Below are 21,681 nucleotides of genomic sequence, written 5' to 3'. Positions count from 1 at the left end.
AGTTCTGCTATTAATTTTAAAAGTATTTCTCTTGTCATTTTTTGATCAAACCCGATGTAAACAGGTTGCTTCCAATTTGAAAAAAGAAGGTTATTATTGCAACCATACACAGCACACCTAGTACTCAGCATTTTGTTCTTCACCTAACATAAAAATATAGCTTTAAATATTTAATGACTTATATTTAAATCATCTTACCTTATAAAAAACTTAGTCAAATAAAATAATTACAGAAATATTAAAATAAATCACTTCGTTAATCACAAAATTGGACGAATAGTAAAAGCGAAAACTAAACACGTGCACACCCTGCTTTATGTAAACAGAGAGGTCAGGACACTTATAAAATACCTTATAAAAAACTTAGTCAAATAAAACAATTACAGAAATATTAAAATAAATCACTTCGTTAATCACAAAATTGGACGAATATTAAAAGCGAAAACTAAACACGTGCACACCCTGCTTTATGTAAACAGAGAGGTCAGGTCTCGTTCTGACGTCACTAACTTGGCATTCCTGGCTAACATTGTAGAATAGGGATCTGGCTATCCTTGTAGTATACAGTCCTTGCATCTAACCCCAAAATATTGACTACATTTTTATAAATCTAATATTTAATTATAGCCTTTACATAGCTCAAATATTTGGCATATCGTTTGGCGTGTTTATTATATAACGGACTATGGTAATTGATGTTTATACGTAATATGTCCGAACACAAGTTCGGAAAAATGTGCGATCACCAGCGATACTAGCCGAACGAGTGCTAAACACAGATTGATGTAACACGCTCACACTCCGGAACTTTCCTTCTCTTCGTCACTCGTTACGCGAAAGATCGCTCGTTAAGCGAGTCATTTTTTACAATTTGTTTTACTCGTTAAGTTAGGTTTCACTGTATATTATATTATTGCCACAATGATATAAGGCGAAATAGATGCGCCATTATGCCATTATTGCGACAGGCAACACATAGCGTAGAGTGCAGTAGTGTTTTGCCCCCGTACATCATACTTTTCTTGAAGAAAATTACAACTAATTAAAAATTTTATCGATTTAATTATTACGAAACATAACATAAATATAATTAATATATAAAATTCAAATGATTTTATCATCATTAATTGTAATTATATTTTAATATAGTTTGACTCTTCTGACGCGCTTCCGTTTCCGGCGTGACGGATTAAAGTTCCCCCGCAGAGAATGGAGAGGACGAGGAGTTCTTTAATTAAAAATTGACGAATGACTTAATTTTTATAATAATTAGAACAATTATTATTTGAAAAATGGGCTCTCTGTTTTCGAGATTTAAGAAAAAAGAATCAAGAGTTACGGAACAAGACAAAGTAATTCTCGTAAGTATTATTTAACCTCGTGCTTTATCAATGATCCGGCCTTAATTTTACTTTATGTACATTAATCGTATTTCAATTATTCTTATTCGTGAAACTTTTCAGGTAGAAGCAACCTTACCGACTGACATAATTGCCGTCTTTTAAGGCATATAAGATGCCAATTTTGCCCGAAAAAAGGGGCTAAAAATTCGCCCTGCGTGTTATATGCGAAATTACAATCTCCCACAGTCACACAAGACCGATGGGAAGTGTAAACGATGCACTCTTCGGTGGGAAATGGTTAGCAGATTTACTTAACTGCCTTATTCTTGCCGAGAAATGTTTGTTTACGTAAACGCAGATGTTTTCGAGCCGGTTTGATGGGTTATCTTTGGGCGTGGACCGTCGAATCCGAATTATTCGACTGCTCGAAACTGGGTGTACTTAATAGATGGAGCGGATGGAACGGATTTCTGGCACGGTTTTACGCTAAAGCAAACGTGTTAAATGGCATCCTAAGGCTAACTGTCGACGATGTTCGTTTAATGCGGTAGAAAACGTTTGCTTTCGTGTAAAATTGTGCCGGAGATTGGTTTCGTTCGCTTTGTTTACCGAATCCAAACGTTTCCGAAAAGTTTACCGCTGTTCTGTTCCCCATGATGATCTGTTGAATTAGGTTGAAAATGTGTTTATGTAAATAAACATTTCTCGGCAAGAATAAAGCGGTCGAGTAAATTTGTTAAGTGTGGATGTTGTAACTTCGTACGTAAACGTCCCGAGAACCCGACGTATTAATAATTGTCCGATGGTTGGATGATTATAACTTCGTGTGTGAGACTCCTGCACAATTTTTTTTTGCTTATAAATCCTATCCTGTCTTATCCTAGGTATTTTCCAAATGTCCTTCATTAGGCTAAGGTAACCTCTACCTAACCCAACTCTTGAATAAAATGTTGTTGTTATTATTTGCTATAGCTGAATGGCTTTTTTATATATTCGTGTAGATTATTTTAATTGTACGTTTTATTGTAAATGACTTATTAAACTCCTTTTCCCCCGATAAATAAGAGTGGCATTCTAATTTTACTATTATTTTATTATTGGGACTTGGCAACACAGTCCCAGTTAGAGTGCCATTAACCAGAATCCAGTAAAAAAAAAATATCAGGCTGAATGCTAATGACATTGGGGTGGCTTAAATTAAATACAGTAGATTTTTTCCTAAATACTCTATGCGGAGATGGGAGTAAACCTTATATGCCATGAAATATGGTAAATCGCTTGAAATTAAGTTTGACTGTTTTACATATAAAATTAATGAAAAAATTCCAATTTTGAAAATGTATTGTATGTTATGACATTTATTGACTCATCAGTTTTAGTTTCAATTATAATTTCTAATTATATAAATAATAATAATAAATGCTCATTTTTATCTACTGATTTGATTAAAATAATAGACAAAATTTTAAAAACAAAGATAAACTGTTTTAAAAAATATTATAAGTGATAGAAGCATAAAAAAACAAATGGTAGTGAATTCTTTCTATTTGTAGACTTTTCTATTGATTTTATGAAGTTCTTTATACAGTGTCTTATCTAACTGCTCTTCAACAGGCCTAACAGGCAGTATCTAGTAATGGATAATATCTTGTCAAACATGTTCAGCTTTGCTTTTAGAGTGTGAATCTTTGGTTAGAACCATGGATATTTTTCATATTTTTACATCCTCTCTATGTTTATTGTGCTTACTTTAAGGATATATTCTGCTGATATACCAACCAAGATCTTCCCATAAGTGAAACTGCTTTTCAATGCCTGCAGTGCCATATTGGCAAGTTTTGGTACTAATCTTTTTTCTATGAAAATGTCGTCGTCTTGTCCTGAAATGTCACCATAATAGCTTTGGTTGCACTTATTAAATTTATTTATTAAAATATGCTTTTGGTGACAAGTGTTTTATTAAATAATTTTTTAAAAAGATTTGTTAAATGAATTAAGATTAATAAAGTGTTTCCCATTTTTCTTTTGAGAGAGAAAAGAAAATTAGAAGAAAATAAAATCATTCAAATTGTATATTTAATGTTAATTAATTTAATTAATGTGGCATTATTGAAGAAAGGCAAAAATTGTTTTAATTTACGAGCACTGAAGTTACTGATAAGACTTAAAATTTGTTATAATTTTTAAATTCAACCCAGTTTCCTTGTCATGTTTGTTACTCACAACCAACAGTTCAACTTCTGTTCTCTCTGTTCCAAGGATTTTAGCCTTTGCTAAGTTTCACAAACTAGGCTACCAACTGAGACCTTTCTTAGACAAATCAACCACTCCATCCATCTGAATTGAAAGAAGAGTCAATCACTTCATCAATGACAATCTTGAGCAGCACCACCAGGTTGTAAACGATTCAGTACACTTAGTGGAATGGTTACGACATCTACAACTGGGGAAAGACATGTATATTACTATGTGTGATTTTGATTCACTTTACTTATCAATAAAATTAGAGCTGTGTTTCTGAAAATGTCACAGTTTTCTTTTCAAGCATTTGAATGATTGAGCAAACACTACATTAACATTTTATAACTTGTCAATCTTGTATGCCAGAATTTGTTCTTCTGGTTCAAAGGGAGAATGTACTTGCAAGGCAGAGATGTACCCATGGGATGCCCATCTTGGGCATCCTCTTTGAGTTGCTAATTCAACAAGTAGAGAATAACATCTTGCCTTCCTTTGAACAATGTATCACTTCATACAATATCATTGACATACAATAGGTATGTCAATGATATCCTTATCTTATGGCGCTGCAGATCCAACTTTCAGGATTTCCTTGACTCCATCAATTCTAACCCTTTTGGTCTATATCTGTGGAGCAGGAAAGCCCTTCTGTGGTACATTTACTTAATCTCAACATCAATATTCAAGAAGGCTGTATATCTGCTTTGATATACAGGAAATTTTCTACCATCCTTTATTCATTCCTGTGTTATCGTATGATCCCTTCTCTTATAAAGTGATACTCTCATTTAGAGCTCTTAACAGAATATCCTTTGTGCATATTTTCAACCATGAAGTTAGGGCTGAACAGCTAAATTACATCATCAACATTACAGCACANATGTGAACAAAGTAAAGAGATAAAAGATATATAATTATATTTAAAATATAGTATTTTCTTATTCTTTAGATAACTTTCAGAGTCATTTCATAAAATTTAATCCTTCTTAATCTTTCCATAATATTTTTATCAATAGTCACTTCGACTTTTTTATTTTTACGGCATAATATCGTATTATACACACAAGCGTCCATTTTGCTTTACGCGTGTAGCGGACGTAAAAGCTGCTTTATCTTGGTTGCAGCAAACGTTTAGAAACGGTTCGCTACATTGCAGCGCTGGCACTGGCGACGGCGTTCTTTACGTTGCGGAAGGCACTGTCGGCCTCGGAGGTCCACTCGAGGTGATCTTTCGGACTCGGGTTGCCCTGAAGCAGTTTGTTGCGTATGAAGCGGCGATAGAAATTGACTAGTCCCAGAAATCGGCGTAGATCGCGGACGGTAGTTGGTCTAGAGAACTCGATAATTGCCTCGACTTTTTGCGGAAGTGGGCGAATTCCTATTGGGTTGACCACATACCCGAGGAATTGTACTTCTTGCTTTCCGAATACGCGTTTTGATGCGTTGATTACAACACCGTAGTCACCAAGTCTGGTAAATAACTTGCGTAGGTGCTGCAGATGTTCAGTTTCGTTCCGGGACGCTATAAGTATGTCGTCGATGAAGACGTAGCAAAATTCGAGGTCACGAGTAACTTCGTCCTTGAAGCGCTGGAATGTTTGCGGCGTTGCACAAACCAAAAGACACCAAGTTGAACTCGTATAGTCCAAACGGTATGGTGACGGCCGTCTTAGGGATAACCTCTGAGGCTATAGGGATGTGGTGGAAAGCACGGACGAGGTCGACGGTTGAGAAGTACCCACAACCGTGAAGGGTGGATGCGAAATCCTCTATGCGAGGAACAGGATAACGGTCGGGTACGGTTCGTGCGTTGAGTAGACGGTAGTCACCGCAGGGTCGCCACTGGTCGTTCTTCTTTGGGACCAGGTGTAATGGCGATGACCAGCTGCTGGTGGACGGTCGGCAGATCCCTTGAGCCAGCGTGAATTCGAACTCGCGCTTAGCCAGAATGTACTGTACTTGTCCGGCGCCTTGATTGCTGTGCCGTTCGCTGCGAAGAGTCGATAGTCTTCTAAGCAGCGCTTAGGAAGGCGTGAAGCTGGATAAACGGAGACGTCGGCGCCAATGTCGATTAATAGCAGTTGCTCTGCGTCTCCGCTACTACGGGAGTGCGCTGCTGTTTGAAGGCATTTAGGAACGACGGTGAAAGAAAGAAAGATGGCCGCGCTCGCACTATCAACAGTATCGTGATTGAGGAATCTATAATTCTAAAATATGAGCTTTTAAAGGCAAAAAAAGAGTCCCAATTGTAAAATTTAACCATAAAATGGATTATTTGTTGAAAAAGCATTCAAAATAGCCACGAAAAAAATTAGAATGCCGGCTACCATCCGAAAAAAATTCGAAAAGACATTTACATCACCGAGTGCACTAACTTGCGCTTTCACAACTTCTAAATTTTCATTCATAAAACCACATAATGGACCCCGAAACGAAACTATCTGACCCATTGAGGACGCCATGTTGCTTTCCACCGCAAACTACTGTTACAAGCGGCCGTTTTTGCCGTTCGACGGCGCGCACTCCGACCGGAATTTAGGAACGCGTTCCGCAGGAATTTTTAAACGGATGTCGCTTGCGCGGAGTTCCGCGGAGGAATAAAAGAACGCACCCAAACAGCAGCGCACTCCCGTAGTAGCGGAGACGCGGAGCAACTGCTATTAACGAATGCACTCTTAGTCGCACGTGTGTTACCACAATTACTTCTTTGTAATGTTGCCAGCCTGTTTTCGAAACCGTTTTTTTTGTATAGAAGGATTATTTTTTTTGTTTTCTTAAAAATATAATTAATATATTCTGAATAATTCTTACTATTATATAAAAATATGTACATAAATGAAAATGTTTGTTTTTTTGTTCTCTATACACTCTTAGGCTGTTCGACCAATTGCTAGGAAACTAGGTAGTTCCGTTCAAATACTTCCAACTTAGATAATATCGTACATCTAACCCAAGGACTTTAAACTACAAGGATAGCCAGATCCCGTATATTTGTTAGCGTGATCTTGGATCTATGTGACGTCACAGCAAGTCCTCTACTTCAACACAACAGACCTTTCAAATAACAAAATACGATAAAATATTAAATCATTTCTTAATTAATTATTAAATTACTACTAAATGTAAACTACTGTAGAATTTTCGGATTTAATAAGTGTACTGTACGTCAATAAATTTACAAGTCTTTTGTCTAATATTTATTTAACAAATTAATGAGCTATATTTTTTATTATGTGATTATCTTACTTAACTTTTTAATTTTTTTTCGACAATCACCATTTTCAGAAGGCATTCTTTTCAATATTTTATAGTTTTCTTGTTTAAGATTTCTATAATTAATTCTTATTATAGTTCTTAATTTACAAAAATCTTTTATTAAAGTAAAAGGTAAAACTGTTTCCACTGACTAATTCTGTACAACTCCGGGGCCTTTTTTATACGATTCATCGTGATATATTTCGAAATATTTATTCCATTCTATAATTTTTGCTAGCCATTCATCAGTAGGTTTAATAAGCCCTCCATAAGATAAATGTTGCACCCATGACGGAATGCTATAGTTGTAATGATTTTTAATTTTGTTAGTGGAATTAATTAAGTTTGGGTATTTTTCTTTATATTTATAGGCAAAATATCCTGCTATATACTCGAGAGCATCGTAGGAAGTTTCTTCAGAGATTGTGTTAAAGTCTAGATTGCATGTAGAGTTTCCTGAAGATTTATTTGAAGAAAAAGTAGTTTTACATTCAGTATATTGGTCTGTATTTTCACTTGATACTTCTACATGTGCTTTCTCTAAAACTTTGGGTATAATATATTCCTCTTGTCTTCGATCTGTAGTATTTACTTTTGACTCTAAAATACCAGGATTCTTACCTAAAATAATCAATCTAATCCTATATATAGCATTTAATGGGCTTGGATGTTCATTAGGACCCCGGCTTCTAATTTGATAAAAAAAAAAGTTTTCCAGACAATCTTGATTTAAATTGTGAGTGCAGATGTATTTTATATCAAAAGTCGATTTCATATCTTGAAAAAGATCAATTAGCGATTTCATTGAGATTATCATTCCTTTCTGGAAAATTTGGAGGGCATTTTTTCCACTTGCTCTCATTGTTGAGATTATTTTTATCATTTTATTTAAATGTTCTTCTTGTAATTCCAAGTCTACACCATATCCATTTTTGCTTGGAACAGAACCTTTTGGTGCATAGCTATTAAAAATGTCGAACCACATATTTATATCTCTAATATACGTTTCATTGATAATAATAATTGATTCATAATAAACGTTTCATTGATATTCACATTCAATTCTTTCCATAAACTTATGTTACTGCAACTACAGTCACTGACGCAAGCTACTACATTATACGATAGTAAATAAAGTTCTGCTATTAATTTTAAAAGTATTTCTCGTGTCATTTTTTGATCAAACCCGATGTAAACAGGTTGCTTCCAATTTGAAAAAAGAAGGTTATTATTGCAACCATACACAGCACACCTAGTACTCAGTATTTTGTTCTTCACCTAACATAAAAATATAGCTTTAAATATTTAATGACTTATATTTAAATCATCTTACCTTATAAAAAACTTAGTCAAATAAAACAATTACAGAAATATTAAAATAAATCACTTCGTTAATCACAAAATTGGACGAATAGTAAAAGCGAAAACTAAACACGTGCACACCCTGCTTTATGTAAACAGAGAGGTCAGGACACGTGCTGACGTCACTAACTTGCCATTCCTGGCTAACATTGTAGAATAGGGATCTGGCTATCCTTGTAGTATACAGTCCTTGCATCTAACCCCAAAATATTGACTACATTTTTATAAATCTAATATTTAATTATAGCCTTTACATAGCTCAAATATTTGGCATATCGTTTGGCGTGTTTATTATATAACGGACTATGGTAATTGATGTTTATACGTAATATGTCCGAACACAAGTTCGGAAAAATGTGCGATCACCAGCGATACTAGCCGAACGAGTGCTAAACACAGATTGATGTAACACGCTCACACTCCGGAACTTTCCTTCTCTTCGTCACTCGTTACGCGAAAGATCGCTCGTTAAGCGAGTCATTTTTTACAATTTGTTTTACTCGTTAAGTTAGGTTTCACTGTATATTATATTATTGCCACAATGATATAAGGCGAAATAGATGCGCCATTATGCCATTATTGCGACAGGCAACACATAGCGTAGAGTGCAGTAGTGTTTTGCCCCCGTACATCATACTTTTCTTGAAGAAAATTACAACTAATTAAAAATTTTATCGATTTAATTATTACGAAACATAACATAAATATAATTAATATATAAAATTCAAATGATTTTATCATCATTAATTGTAATTATATTTTAATATAGTTTGACTCTTCTGACGCGCTTCCGTTTCCGGCGTGACGGATTAAAGTTCCCCCGCAGAGAATGGAGAGGACGAGGAGTTCTTTAATTAAAAATTGACGAATGACTTAATTTTTATAATAATTAGAACAATTATTATTTGAAAAATGGGCTCTCTGTTTTCGAGATTTAAGAAAAAAGAATCAAGAGTTACGGAACAAGACAAAGTAATTCTCGTAAGTATTATTTAACCTCGTGCTTTATCAATGATCCGGCCTTAATTTTACTTTATGTACATTAATCGTATTTCAATTATTCTTATTCGTGAAACTTTTCAGGTAGAAGCAACCTTACCGACTGACATAATTGCCGTCTTTTAAGGCATATAAGATGCCAATTTTGCCCGAAAAAAGGGGCTAAAAATTCGCCCTGCGTGTTATATGCGAAATTACAATCTCCCACAGTCACACAAGACCGATGGGAAGTGTAAACGATGCACTCTTCGGTGGGAAATGGTTAGCAGATTTACTTAACTGCCTTATTCTTGCCGAGAAATGTTTGTTTACGTAAACGCAGATGTTTTCGAGCCGGTTTGATGGGTTATCTTTGGGCGTGGACCGTCGAATCCGAATTATTAGACTGCTCGAAACTGGGCGTACTTAATAGACGGAGCGGATGGAACGGATTTCTGGCACGGTTTTACGCTAAAGCAAATGTGTTAAATGGCATCCTAAGGCTAACTGTCGACGATGTTCGTTTAATGCGGTAGAAAACGTTTGCTTTCGTGTAAAATTGTGCCGGAGATTGGTTTCGTTCGCTTTGTTTACCGAATCCAAACGTTTCCGAAAAGTTTACCGCTGTTCTGTTCCCCATGATGATCTGTTGAATTAGGTTGAAAATGTGTTTATGTAAATAAACATTTCTCGGCAAGAATAAAGCGGTCGAGTAAATTTGTTAAGTGTGGATGTTGTAACTTCGTACGTAAACGTCCCGAGAACCCGACGTATTAATAATTGTCCGATGGTTGGATGATTATAACTTCGTGTGTGAGACTCCTGCACAATTTTTTTTTGCTTATAAATCCTATCCTGTCTTATCCTAGGTATTTTCCAAATGTCCTTCATTAGGCTAAGGTAACCTCTACCTAACCCAACTCTTGAATAAAATGTTGTTGTTATTATTTGCTATAGCTGAATGGCTTTTTTATATATTCGTGTAGATTATTTTAATTGTACGTTTTATTGTAAATGACTTATTAAACTCCTTTTCCCCCGATAAATAAGAGTGGCATTCTAATTTTACTATTATTTTATTATTGGGACTTGGCAACACAGTCCCAGTTAGAGTGCCATTAACCAGAATCCAGTAAAAAAAAAATATCAGGCTGAATGCTAATGACATTGGGGTGGCTTAAATTAAATACAGTAGATTTTTTCCTAAATACTCTATGCGGAGATGGGAGTAAACCTTATATGCCATGAAATATGGTAAATCGCTTGAAATTAAGTTTGACTGTTTTACATATAAAATTAATGAAAAAATTCCAATTTTGAAAATGTATTGCATGTTATGACATTTATTGACTCATCAGTTTTAGTTTCAATTATAATTTCTAATTATATAAATAATAATAATAAATGCTCATTTTTATCTACTGATTTGATTAAAATAATAGACAAAATTTTAAAAACAAAGATAAACTGTTTTAAAAAATATTATAAGTGATAGAAGCATAAAAAAACAAATGGTAGTGAATTCTTTCTATTTGTAGACTTTTCTATTGATTTTATGAAGTTCTTTATACAGTGTCTTATCTAACTGCTCTTCAACAGGCCTAACAGGCAGTATCTAGTAATGGATAATATCTTGACAAACATGTTCAGCTTTGCTTTTAGAGTGTGAATCTTTGGTTAGAACCATGGATATTTTTCATATTTTTACATCCTCTCTATGTTTATTGTGCTTACTTTAAGGATATATTCTGCTGATATACCAACCAAGATCTTCCTTCCCATAAGTGAAACTGCTTTTCAATGCCTGCAGTGCCATATTGGCAAGTTTTGGTACTAATCTTTTTTCTATGAAAATGTCGTCGTCTTGTCCTGAAATGTCACCATAATAGCTTTGGTTGCACTTATTAAATTTATTTATTAAAATATGCTTTTGGTGACAAGTGTTTTATTAAATAATTTTTTAAAAAGATTTGTTAAATGAATTAAGATTAATAAAGTGTTTCCCATTTTTCTTTTGAGAGAGAAAAGAAAATTAGAAGAAAATAAAATCATTCAAATTGTATATTTAATGTTAATTAATTTAATTAATGTGGCATTATTGAAGAAAGGCAAAAATTGTTTTAATTTACGAGCACTGAAGTTACTGATAAGACTTAAAATTTGTTATAATTTTTAAATTCAACCCAGTTTCCTTGTCATGTTTGTTACTCACAACCAACAGTTCAACTTCTGTTCTCTCTGTTCCAAGGATTTTAGCCTTTGCTAAGTTTCACAAACTAGGCTACCAACTGAGACCTTTCTTAGACAAATCAACCACTCCATCCATCTGAATTGAAAGAAGAGTCAATCACTTCATCAATGACAATCTTGAGCAGCACCACCAGGTTGTAAACGATTCAGTACACTTAGTGGAATGGTTACGACATCTACAACTGGGGAAAGACATGTATATTACTATGTGTGATTTTGATTCACTTTACTTATCAATAAAATTAGAGCTGTGTTTCTGAAAATGTCACAGTTTTCTTTTCAAGCATTTGAATGATTGAGCAAACACTACATTAACATTTTATAACTTGTCAATCTTGTATGCCAGAATTTGTTCTTCTGGTTCAAAGGGAGAATGTACTTGCAAGGCAGAGATGTACCCATGGGATGCCCATCTTGGGCATCCTCTTTGAGTTGCTAATTCAACAAGTAGAGAATAACATCTTGCCTTCCTTTGAACAATGTATCACTTCATACAATATCATTGACATACAATAGGTATGTCAATGATATCCTTATCTTATGGCGCTGCAGATCCAACTTTCAGGATTTCCTTGACTCCATCAATTCTAACCCTTTTGGTCTATATCTGTGGAGCAGGAAAGCCCTTCTGTGGTACATTTACTTAATCTCAACATCAATATTCAAGAAGGCTGTATATCTGCTTTGATATACAGGAAATTTTCTACCATCCTTTATTCATTCCTGTGTTATCGTATGATCCCTTCTCTTATAAAGTGATACTCTCATTTAGAGCTCTTAACAGAATATCCTTTGTGCATATTTTCAACCATGAAGTTAGGGCTGAACAGCTAAATTACATCATCAACATTACAGCACAATATAGTTACTATTAGGGTTTCTCATTTCTCTGACTTTTGCTTGTCCCAGGATTCCAGGATAAAAGTGAACTGTTTCTTGGGAAATCCTGGGATAGAATTAATTATTTTTAAGATATACAAAATATCTTGAAATCAAATGATATAATTATTTTTCATTTTTTAAAGTAATTTAATACATTCTGCAACCTCCAAAATCACATTAATAATGCTGTGTAAGATATATATTAAAAATTACCTTTGAATTATGTGGAAATTTTCACAAATAGAAAAAATTTATTAAAGTTTGCTGGAAACTACATACAACAAAAAAATGCTTTGAATTGAGTTGAAAATTTAAAAAAAAAATGAACTTAGATCAAACTTCTAACTTAGAAGGTATTTTCATTTTTTAAATAAAACATATTATAAAAATTTACAATAATATTTTGTATTAAGATTTTAAAAAGCAAAGATGGTCAATACTCCAATCACTCAATCTGGTTCTTATTTTAGTAATAAAAAGTCCTGCTACCCAGAATGCCCTTTCCGATTCAGTTGATGTGAGTGGAATCGTGTTTAATGCATTTAAGAGAAGACAAATATTGTGTGTTTTTTATCTGTAATCTAGAAGATTTCTAGTTCATTTTCAAAATTGTAGTAGTACTTTTGCTGTCTAGTATTTTTGATTTGTCTACCTCAGCTGTTTTAATAGAAACATTGAGCTTATAGCCCAATAATTTGGCTGTTCCTTTGTTTTTAATAATTGGGTTTATGAAGAAAAACTTCATACTTGCAGACTTCATACTCGTTTGTATCCTTGCCCAATTTGCACAACCTGGCATTACACAGTTATTGAAGCTATTGCATGGTTAAAAATTAAGACAGCATAAGCACAATTATTCCAGATATTACAGGTTCTGACAAATAAAGAATTTTCAGAATATGGCCACAAATAAGTTACATATTGATTATTGACCATTTGTGACATGCCATAACAAGAAAAATTTTAAAAATTAATAAGTACGTTTAAAATTAATAAATAAAAATATATTCTGACAGTTTATGAGTTAATTATACTTTTTATTTGCAAAATTTCCACAATCTTAACACATGATAAGAAAGTGAATTTTTAAGAAATTTGCAGGATTTCCCGGGTTAAAAAACAACCGGGATTCCATTTGAAAAACCCTAGTTACCAGCCTAGGATCATTAAGGGTATTATCAACTTTTATTCTTCTCAGCCAAACACAACATGGAAGATAGGCCATACAAGTCAGTGACTTACAACCAACATTTGAAATGGACTTACCTGAAATTGTGAGGACCAGTAACATATCTGTGGCCATTAGACAAAACCCTTCTGTATACTTCTTGTTGAGAAATTCTAAAGACCATATCAAGGACTTTCTCACAGGCATTAACTCCATTCTAGTCACTCACATTGCTCTCAAACAGCAAATGGAATGCATTGTTGCCACAATACACCCACTTTAACAACATTTGAAAGAACATATAACCATGATAAAAAAGGGGGAAAAGGCACAACACGATCACACTAGCCAACCTGGCCACAGAGCATTACATACATTACATTAAATTGAAAAAGGGAGAATCCTCCAGGCAACNAGGAATTGAAAAACAAAATGTAAGAAGTTACTCTATTTTCTTAATTATAATTAAAAAATTAAAAATTTTAAGAAACTAAATTGTCTTCTTTTCGCCATGTCCAATCATCAGAAGACAATAACAGTCTTTCTTCACAGAGACAACTTTTATTGTAGGCTATGCCTCTGCTGAATTATACAAAACAGTTAAAAAATATACTGTCAGCCATTTTAATTAAAGTTGTGTATATACAGTGGAACCTCGGTATACGTCTGCTTTAGAATACGTCCAATTCGGAATACATCCTGTTTGGACGAAACAAATTTTGCTCGGTATATGACTTTTGTTCGGTATACGACTTAATTCAATTATACGCGCCATCTATCAACAAGTAGCACTATCGGTGTACTACACTACACTAGACGTTCGCGGTGCTACGGTTTATAACTTTGTTAAATTTCTTCTGATTTTAATTTGTAAGTAACATTTTATTATTTTTATTAATCATGAATTGCAAAAGGGCAACAGAAAAATAAAAAAATGACTAGAATCACAACGGAACTGAAAAAAGAGATTATTGAGAAATGTGAAGGTGACACACGTGTTCAAGATTTAACTGTTGCATTCCGTATTCTGAGAACGACGATATCGACAATCGTGAAAAATAAAGACATTATTAAATCTGCTAATATTGTGAAAGGGGTTAAATCAATTTCTAAACAGAGATCGTAGACATTAGATCATGTCGAGAAATTGCTTTTGATTTGGATAACTGAAAAACAGTTCCTGGCAACAGCGTATCGGAAGAAATTATTTGCGAAAAAGCTAAAAAGAAACATGCTGATCTCGTGAAAAATCAAGCAGGAACTAGCCAGGAAAGCGAAGTGTTTAAAGCCAGCCATTTTTTTACATGAGAACGGATTTATCATTTTTACATTACTTCTTATGGAAAAGCTTGGTTCGGTATAAGTCCAAACACCAGGAACGGATTAAGGTCGTATACCGAGGTTCCATGTATTTTTTAATTGGCTTATCATCAGTGAACATTTTTTAACTCTATTTTTTATTTATTAAGTTGTTTATTTTTTATTCTTTTTATCTCTCTGAAGTACATTTATATCTGAACAGCTTCATATCACTGAAGAAAATACTCTGTACATCTACATTTCCATATCTTACAGAAAAATATCATCAGTTTATATATTAATAAGATATTTTGAATATTAAAATATACAGAATAACCTGATATTTACAGGGGTTGGACAAAATAATTTGACATAATTTAATGCCCCTTTTATCATAGTTGAATTAAACTTTTCCTGAAACATGAGCCATCACAGGTACCATCTCTTTTTTTCTGATTTGCATAGCTTATGTTACTGTTGATAAACTTCATTACTTTTGTTGTTGAAAAATTATTTGCTTGTTTTTGGGACATGATTATATCAGACCTAACAGATTTCTAAAGGGGAATGGTTGTTCATGCACACGTAGTAGGGGCTTCTGTGACCTGCAGTACTGAATGACAAGTCTGAGTCTGTTTGTATATTTTAATTAACATTAAATAGAATTCAACTATGCCTGTCATCAATCATCAAAGCATTATTAGTAAAGGTAACCTGCTAGTTGTATTTTATCATTACTGATTTGTAAAGATAAAATACAACTAACAAGTTTAGTCCAAATACAACTAGCTTAGTTTTTTCTTCCTATCTATAATACTGACATTACAATTTGTACAACAAAATTTTTAAGTCAGTTTGAGACTTTGCAATGCAGAAAGTTGAAAATAGTCCAAATCATAAAAAGAAATTGCATGTTAATTCATAAAATAATCAAATGATTTTTTACAGATCTAGCAATATTGCCCATGAAATATGAATATACATGTAGTTTGTTTGTTTGTTTATTTTATAAAAATATAAAAGAAAAAGCAGAAGTAAAAAATGCTAAATAAATCAAGAGTTTGGACATTTGTCAGGACAGTGTTAGAAGCTTGACGGTTGGATGGCCGAGGAAGTTAAGGCATATGTCTACCTACTACTATGGGAGCTTAGGAATAAATATAAAAGGATGTGCAGCTAATTAGCATGGATCTAATATGGGATGTGCAGCTAATTAGCATGGGCAGTCTTCTTCAAATCAGTTGGGTCCTATCCCTCACTGCCTGCCTGCCCATTGTGAGTCAGGCCAAACTTATGATGAGTACAGAAAAAAATGGCCTTCTTAGTACAATATGGTGGAAATAATAAAAGAAACTAAACTTTAAATGAAATTTTGTGTAAATATTTAATTGCTCCATCATTCTCAAATTTGTTGAATTTTTTCCTTAAATATAAATCTAGTTTCATTCCACTTCATGGCTTTCTTTGATTGCATCTTTCCAGTGCTTTTCAATCCTAGTTTCTAAGTTTCAAATAACTGATCTTATATAGGAACTATTCACTGTCATTGTCTTTAATTTTTTATGTATACCGCTGATTGCTGAATTTCTTCAAACAATCCTTCTCATTTCTTATTAAATCAAATATATTATATTTCACATTATCTTAACTTCCTGTACACATATCATCTACCATTATTTTCATTTTGTTCCTTTTCTCAATTTATCCTCATTGTTTCTCTCTCCTTGTATTTTCCCTCCATTCTTTCTCCAATTTTTATTAAAATCATTACTCTGCTAAACTGATCCTTCAAACCATCAATCTCTATTTCTAAATTTTTAAAATTTTTTCCACAATTTTAAACTCTTCTAAAACATTGTACACTCCTCTTAACTTATATTTTGTTAATTTCCAAAAATACTAGTCTGTCAATGAGTTCTTGTTGTTTCCTTTCTACACAAACTAGAAGTTAAGGACAAAACAATTACTAGACTTATGGCCAAATAGTTTAGTAGAAATAGATAATCTCATACTATTTTTGTTAATTTCCTGACACTCATCTATTGTATCATTTCTCCAAACAAATAATCACTCTCTAATATAATAATAATGTAATTATATTTTAGGAAATTGATGAACTGCTCTCTGGTTATCTCACTCAAGAAGATGAGGATGCCGTTCTAGATGAGTTAGAAGCCATTGTTGCCGAAAGTATGCCCAATGTTCCAGAAGAAGCTGAAGAAGAAGCTGAAGAAGAAGCTAAAGAAGAAATCAAATTTCCTGAAATACCTAAAGAAGAACCAAAAGGTAATAACAATATTGAATCAATTGTTTATTTGTTATGGCTTTTGCCTTTACAAAGGGGTTACAGAACTTTTAACAACATTATTAATACAAACATTGTTTTACATAATTATAAATAGATAACAATTGATATAACTTAAATTAGTAAAACTATGTTAACATGTTTAATGAATAACAGAAAAATTTATAAATTTCATATAACATCACAGAACTTAAGTTATCATCGTATAAACAAAACATATTAAAATCAGTTGTCAAAAAAATATCCTTTAANAAGATGGCAATAGTCATGTTATGAGGGAACCACTCTGTATAGATGTAGTCGATAGCCTTTGTGATAGCGAAAATTTCGGCTTGGGGAACGGAGCAGTGAGGCCCCAGCCTGAAGGCCGACCTGTGAGTTTCACCACTGTGGTGATTGCTGAGGAGCATTACATACAAACACACAAAGATGGAGCTTGACTTTTACACTCAACCAGATAACATGCATCTCTCATAAACCTTGAGAAATGCATGTTATCTGGTTGAGTGTAAAAGTCAAGCTCCATCTTTGTGTGTTTGTATGTAATACACAAAGATGGAGCTTGACTTTTACACTCAACCAGATAACATGCATCTCTCATAAACCTTGAGAAATTGGAGATTTATAAGGCCTGTAAAAAATGTGGCTATAAACTACAAGAACAGTAACACTCTTTCTCAAGTCTGGAGAGCCATCTTTGAAGTCCAATAATAATTCCTACTAACCATCATCATAACATTAAATCAGATTTCATTTCTTTTTTATAAAAAATGGTGTTTGATTTCCGTATGTTCTTCTTTTAAATTGTACTTATATAACCCGAGAATGATAGCTTAAGGCTATCAAAAATCTCATTAAACATTTTGTTTTCTGCCGAGTTTTGGTTCTATTTTGTATTTCCACAATATTATCCCATTTCTGAGATATTAACTTGTAAATTTCCAAAAAATTTTGTAATTTCAGATAATTTTAAAATTATATAATTTATATTATAAAATTTAAGAAATTAGATATTTAACACTATTATATGATGATAAGTCAAAAAATAATTTCATCCTACCTAAAATAAACACAAAAAAAGTTTTTATTGGAAAATAAGCATTACACAATGGACTATTTCCTGATAAAAACATCCCATCTAATTTCCCATAATCACTTTAAAACTTCTTTTATCTTTATTTGTAGAGAATTACTGTCCCATGTGTTTTTTGAGTAGAACAAAGCAAAGAAAATTACTGAGCAACAAATACTATATACTATATTTAAAGGAAGGTTACCCAGCTCTGTATTTGTGTGTGACATCAGTTAGTCTGTTTTGAAATGTCTGACCATTTCATAACCATTTATCATGACAGCATTCAATTCATGTACTTCTGTAATTTGCCAATAAATTTCTCTAACTAAGATTTCTTGCCCAAGAAACACATGACTGAATGCTCTTCAACACTGAATGATGCTTTTAAGTGGCATAATAAACTTGAATGGATGTTATAAGCATACTAAAAACCTGAGTTTGAACCTTGTTCAATGAAGACCTAATACTATCACAAGATTTTTAATTTATTATTTGCTAGATAGGAATTTTACAGGAGTAGAACTCATTTTTTTGAGACAACTTCATAAATGAGAATGTCAAATGAAATTTAAAATGAAATGATCCTGTGATTTTGTTTTCAAGATAAAGATTACTAGCATGAACGTGTGCAATTTTTATTCTTTTTTATGCCAGTGGCAACATCACTGCTGCAGTAGCAGCAAGTGGTTGTCACAAATGGCCCCTCTAAAACAGTCTTATTGACTTGTTTTTCACTTCAACTTAATTCTTAGTTTGTATTCAGGCAGAATACAAACTGTGCCTATTTATTTCATAAATTTTACTGGTAATTATTTAACATTACTAGTTGTGTGTGTATATATTAATATATTTATAAATGATTATTGTTACATTACTTTATAATTATCAAAATTAAAACTTTTTAAACAAAATTATTAACACTTTACTTTAGCAACTGAAGCAACAGAGGGATAAACTGAAACAATATCAGAAAAGAATTACTGTCAATCTAGAAAAAGAACGTGCTCTGGCTAAAACCTTATTACAGGATGGCAAAAAGGAGTAAGTATTATTGAATAAAGTTAATTATTTTTAACTAAAAAATGAAAATTACTTTGCATTCCCAAGATTATGATGTTTGATATACCCTAATTTACTGCATATAACCTGCAAAAATTGCTAAAACACACAGCCCACACCTGTTTTCAAATTGACTGTAAAACACAAGTGACTTCAGGTTTTGCACAGGAAATCACTGTAATTGTTTTACATTTTTTTATGATATAATTATTTATGAGATATTTCTGTAATAATAATTATTTTATATTGATAATAAATAGTTTTATAGAGAAACATCTATAATAATAAATTCTGTATCATCATCATTATCAGTTTTAAATCCACTATAAATCAAATGAATTCGTATGCAAAAAGTAATTCTTCTCAGATTACAATCAGGGTCATCAGATCTAAATGGACTCTGATATTAAGGTAACTTCTTCAATCAAGCTAAAAAATAAAAGAAACTAGAGAAAAATATTTACCATATTTTTGTACATATAACAATGTAAAAGGCAATTTGAAAGGTGTGCTGGTTATTTTGTGGGAACAGATTATATGCTGATTTAAATTGTAGTTATAAACCTATGCCTAAGGAGCAATGGCTACTTCCATAAGCATGGAATATATGATGGGATGAGTTATGCAAAAGTTATTTTTGTTCTAGCAATTTTCTACTGGGTTTATACTACCATAAGTTATATACAATAATACAGTTTGATCTGTCTATTGACTTCTAAGTAACTCAGAAAGTAATTACATGTATAATTATTATACAGATTTATAAATCTTCAATTTATTAAAAATATGTATTATATTATTTTTGTTTATATCAAAAAATAAAAATCATTGTTTATATCAAAAAATAAAAATCATTGACTGGAATAGGCAATAGAGACACTCTGGAGCAGGAAACTCAGGAGTGTTTGAGAGAGTGGTTTGTCCTGGATGTTTAGGCCTCTCAGTGTCCACAGGACAGAGGTTTTTTTTTAATTGACTTTTATAATCATGAATTATTATTTTAAATTATATTTAATAATAATAATAATTGTAAAAATTTTATTTTAAAGTAATATAAAATTAATTGTATAAATTAAACATGAAACTTTCTAGTAATCCTTAACTTTTAATGTTTAGAAAAGCAAAACTACTGCTGAGAAAGAAACGATTTGCAGAGCAAATGCTAGCCAAAACAGATGGACAACTAGTGAACTTAGAACAAATGGTATATAATAAAATTATTGATATTAATAGTTTTTGAAAATATATGTGATATAACAATATGTTTTGTAGTAAAATATTCTGTAGTTTTGTGTATAATGCTTTAACTTTATGAATTATTTTGTGTGTGTTTATATATGTTTGAATTTTTATTATAAAATATTGAATGTTTGTATTTAATTTGTATATTGTTAATATTTTCTTATAGAACAGAAATTTTGTTTTTAAATAAAAATTTCAGATTATGGAAACAAAGATATCAGATTACAAAGATTAATTGTTGGATATTAGTATAAATAATTTTCAAGATAATTTGTACCGTACTTATACAGGTAGCCCTCGGTTTACGCCTGCTCAATTTACGCCGATTCACGATAACGCCGCTATGCAATTTGCCTTTTTGTGTTGTAGTTTTCCAATTTTCCCTATGCCAGACTGATTTTCATTTCAGTGTTGACGTATTTCCCGAGCCGCGACATTGTACATTCGTTAAAACAAAGATTTTTATTGAATATATTTAGTTTTTCTGTTTAATATTATTGGGTATGTATACATTTGCATTAAATTAATATTAAAACATTAAATGTTTAGGTACCCACGAGTCAAGTTATCAAATTTAATAATTCAATAAATGGCGTCCAAATCCTTAGCGCCAATGAATGTATCCCATATCAGTTTGTATATGAAAACCCTTACGATGCAGTAGCAGTTCCAGCGATCACAAACTACCATTAGTGAGACAAATCTACTTCTCATTGGCCAGGCGATACTTTTTTATTAGCCAGACGATATCTATCTCTCCTTATCCACCTTCAATTTTCCCGCTCAAACTGACCTTACATATGCACTACGGCGACCGGTGGTCGACCAATCAGTGTCTCTGCTCGTCAGTAGCTCTATGTCGGGTTAACGTATCCTTTCAACTATGGAAAATTTGACAGATGAACTTTGTGAGTTAGACAATGATTGGGAGCGAAGTGCAAATGTAAAAAGAAGCATCATTGCATCCATTCGACCATATTCCAAAATTCTCAATGAAAGAAAACAAAAATGTAAACAATTAAAGATGGATACTTTTTTCCAAAAAATGTAAGAGATCCGAAACTAAAATTTTTTAATAAAAACATTTCACTTTATTTTATGATAAAATACATTTTAAAAATTAAAAATTTATATGTATTTTGTATTATATTGTATTAATAAACAAAATTATTAGCTTATTTTTCACTTATGTAGAACCTAACCCTATACCTCACTGTAAATA

The 21,681-nt window shown here is 32.4% G+C and overlaps 1 protein-coding gene across 1 annotated transcript in view; it reads left to right on the top strand.

The window, feature by feature from the left end:
- Nucleotides 1–8,992: 8,992 nt before the first annotated feature.
- The window catches only part of LOC111626156 (charged multivesicular body protein 6-A-like), a 25,969-nt gene continuing 13,280 nt past the window's right edge, over nucleotides 8,993–21,681 (top strand). Inside the window, exons 1-4 of the mRNA XM_023369454.1 lie at nucleotides 8,993–9,182; nucleotides 19,090–19,199; nucleotides 20,334–20,449; nucleotides 20,659–20,696. Of these exons, the coding sequence (XP_023225222.1) occupies nucleotides 9,114–9,182; nucleotides 19,090–19,199; nucleotides 20,334–20,449; nucleotides 20,659–20,696 (333 nt within the window). The 5' untranslated portion in view covers nucleotides 8,993–9,113. The remainder of the gene's footprint in view (nucleotides 9,183–19,089; nucleotides 19,200–20,333; nucleotides 20,450–20,658; nucleotides 20,697–21,681) is intronic.

This window comes from Centruroides sculpturatus, unplaced genomic scaffold (assembly GCF_000671375.1).
Source record: "Centruroides sculpturatus isolate CEXI.00-Female unplaced genomic scaffold, Cexi_2.0 scaffold472, whole genome shotgun sequence".
Classification (NCBI taxonomy): domain Eukaryota; kingdom Metazoa; phylum Arthropoda; class Arachnida; order Scorpiones; family Buthidae; genus Centruroides; species Centruroides sculpturatus.
This window is presented reverse-complemented; position numbering and strand designations above follow the sequence as displayed.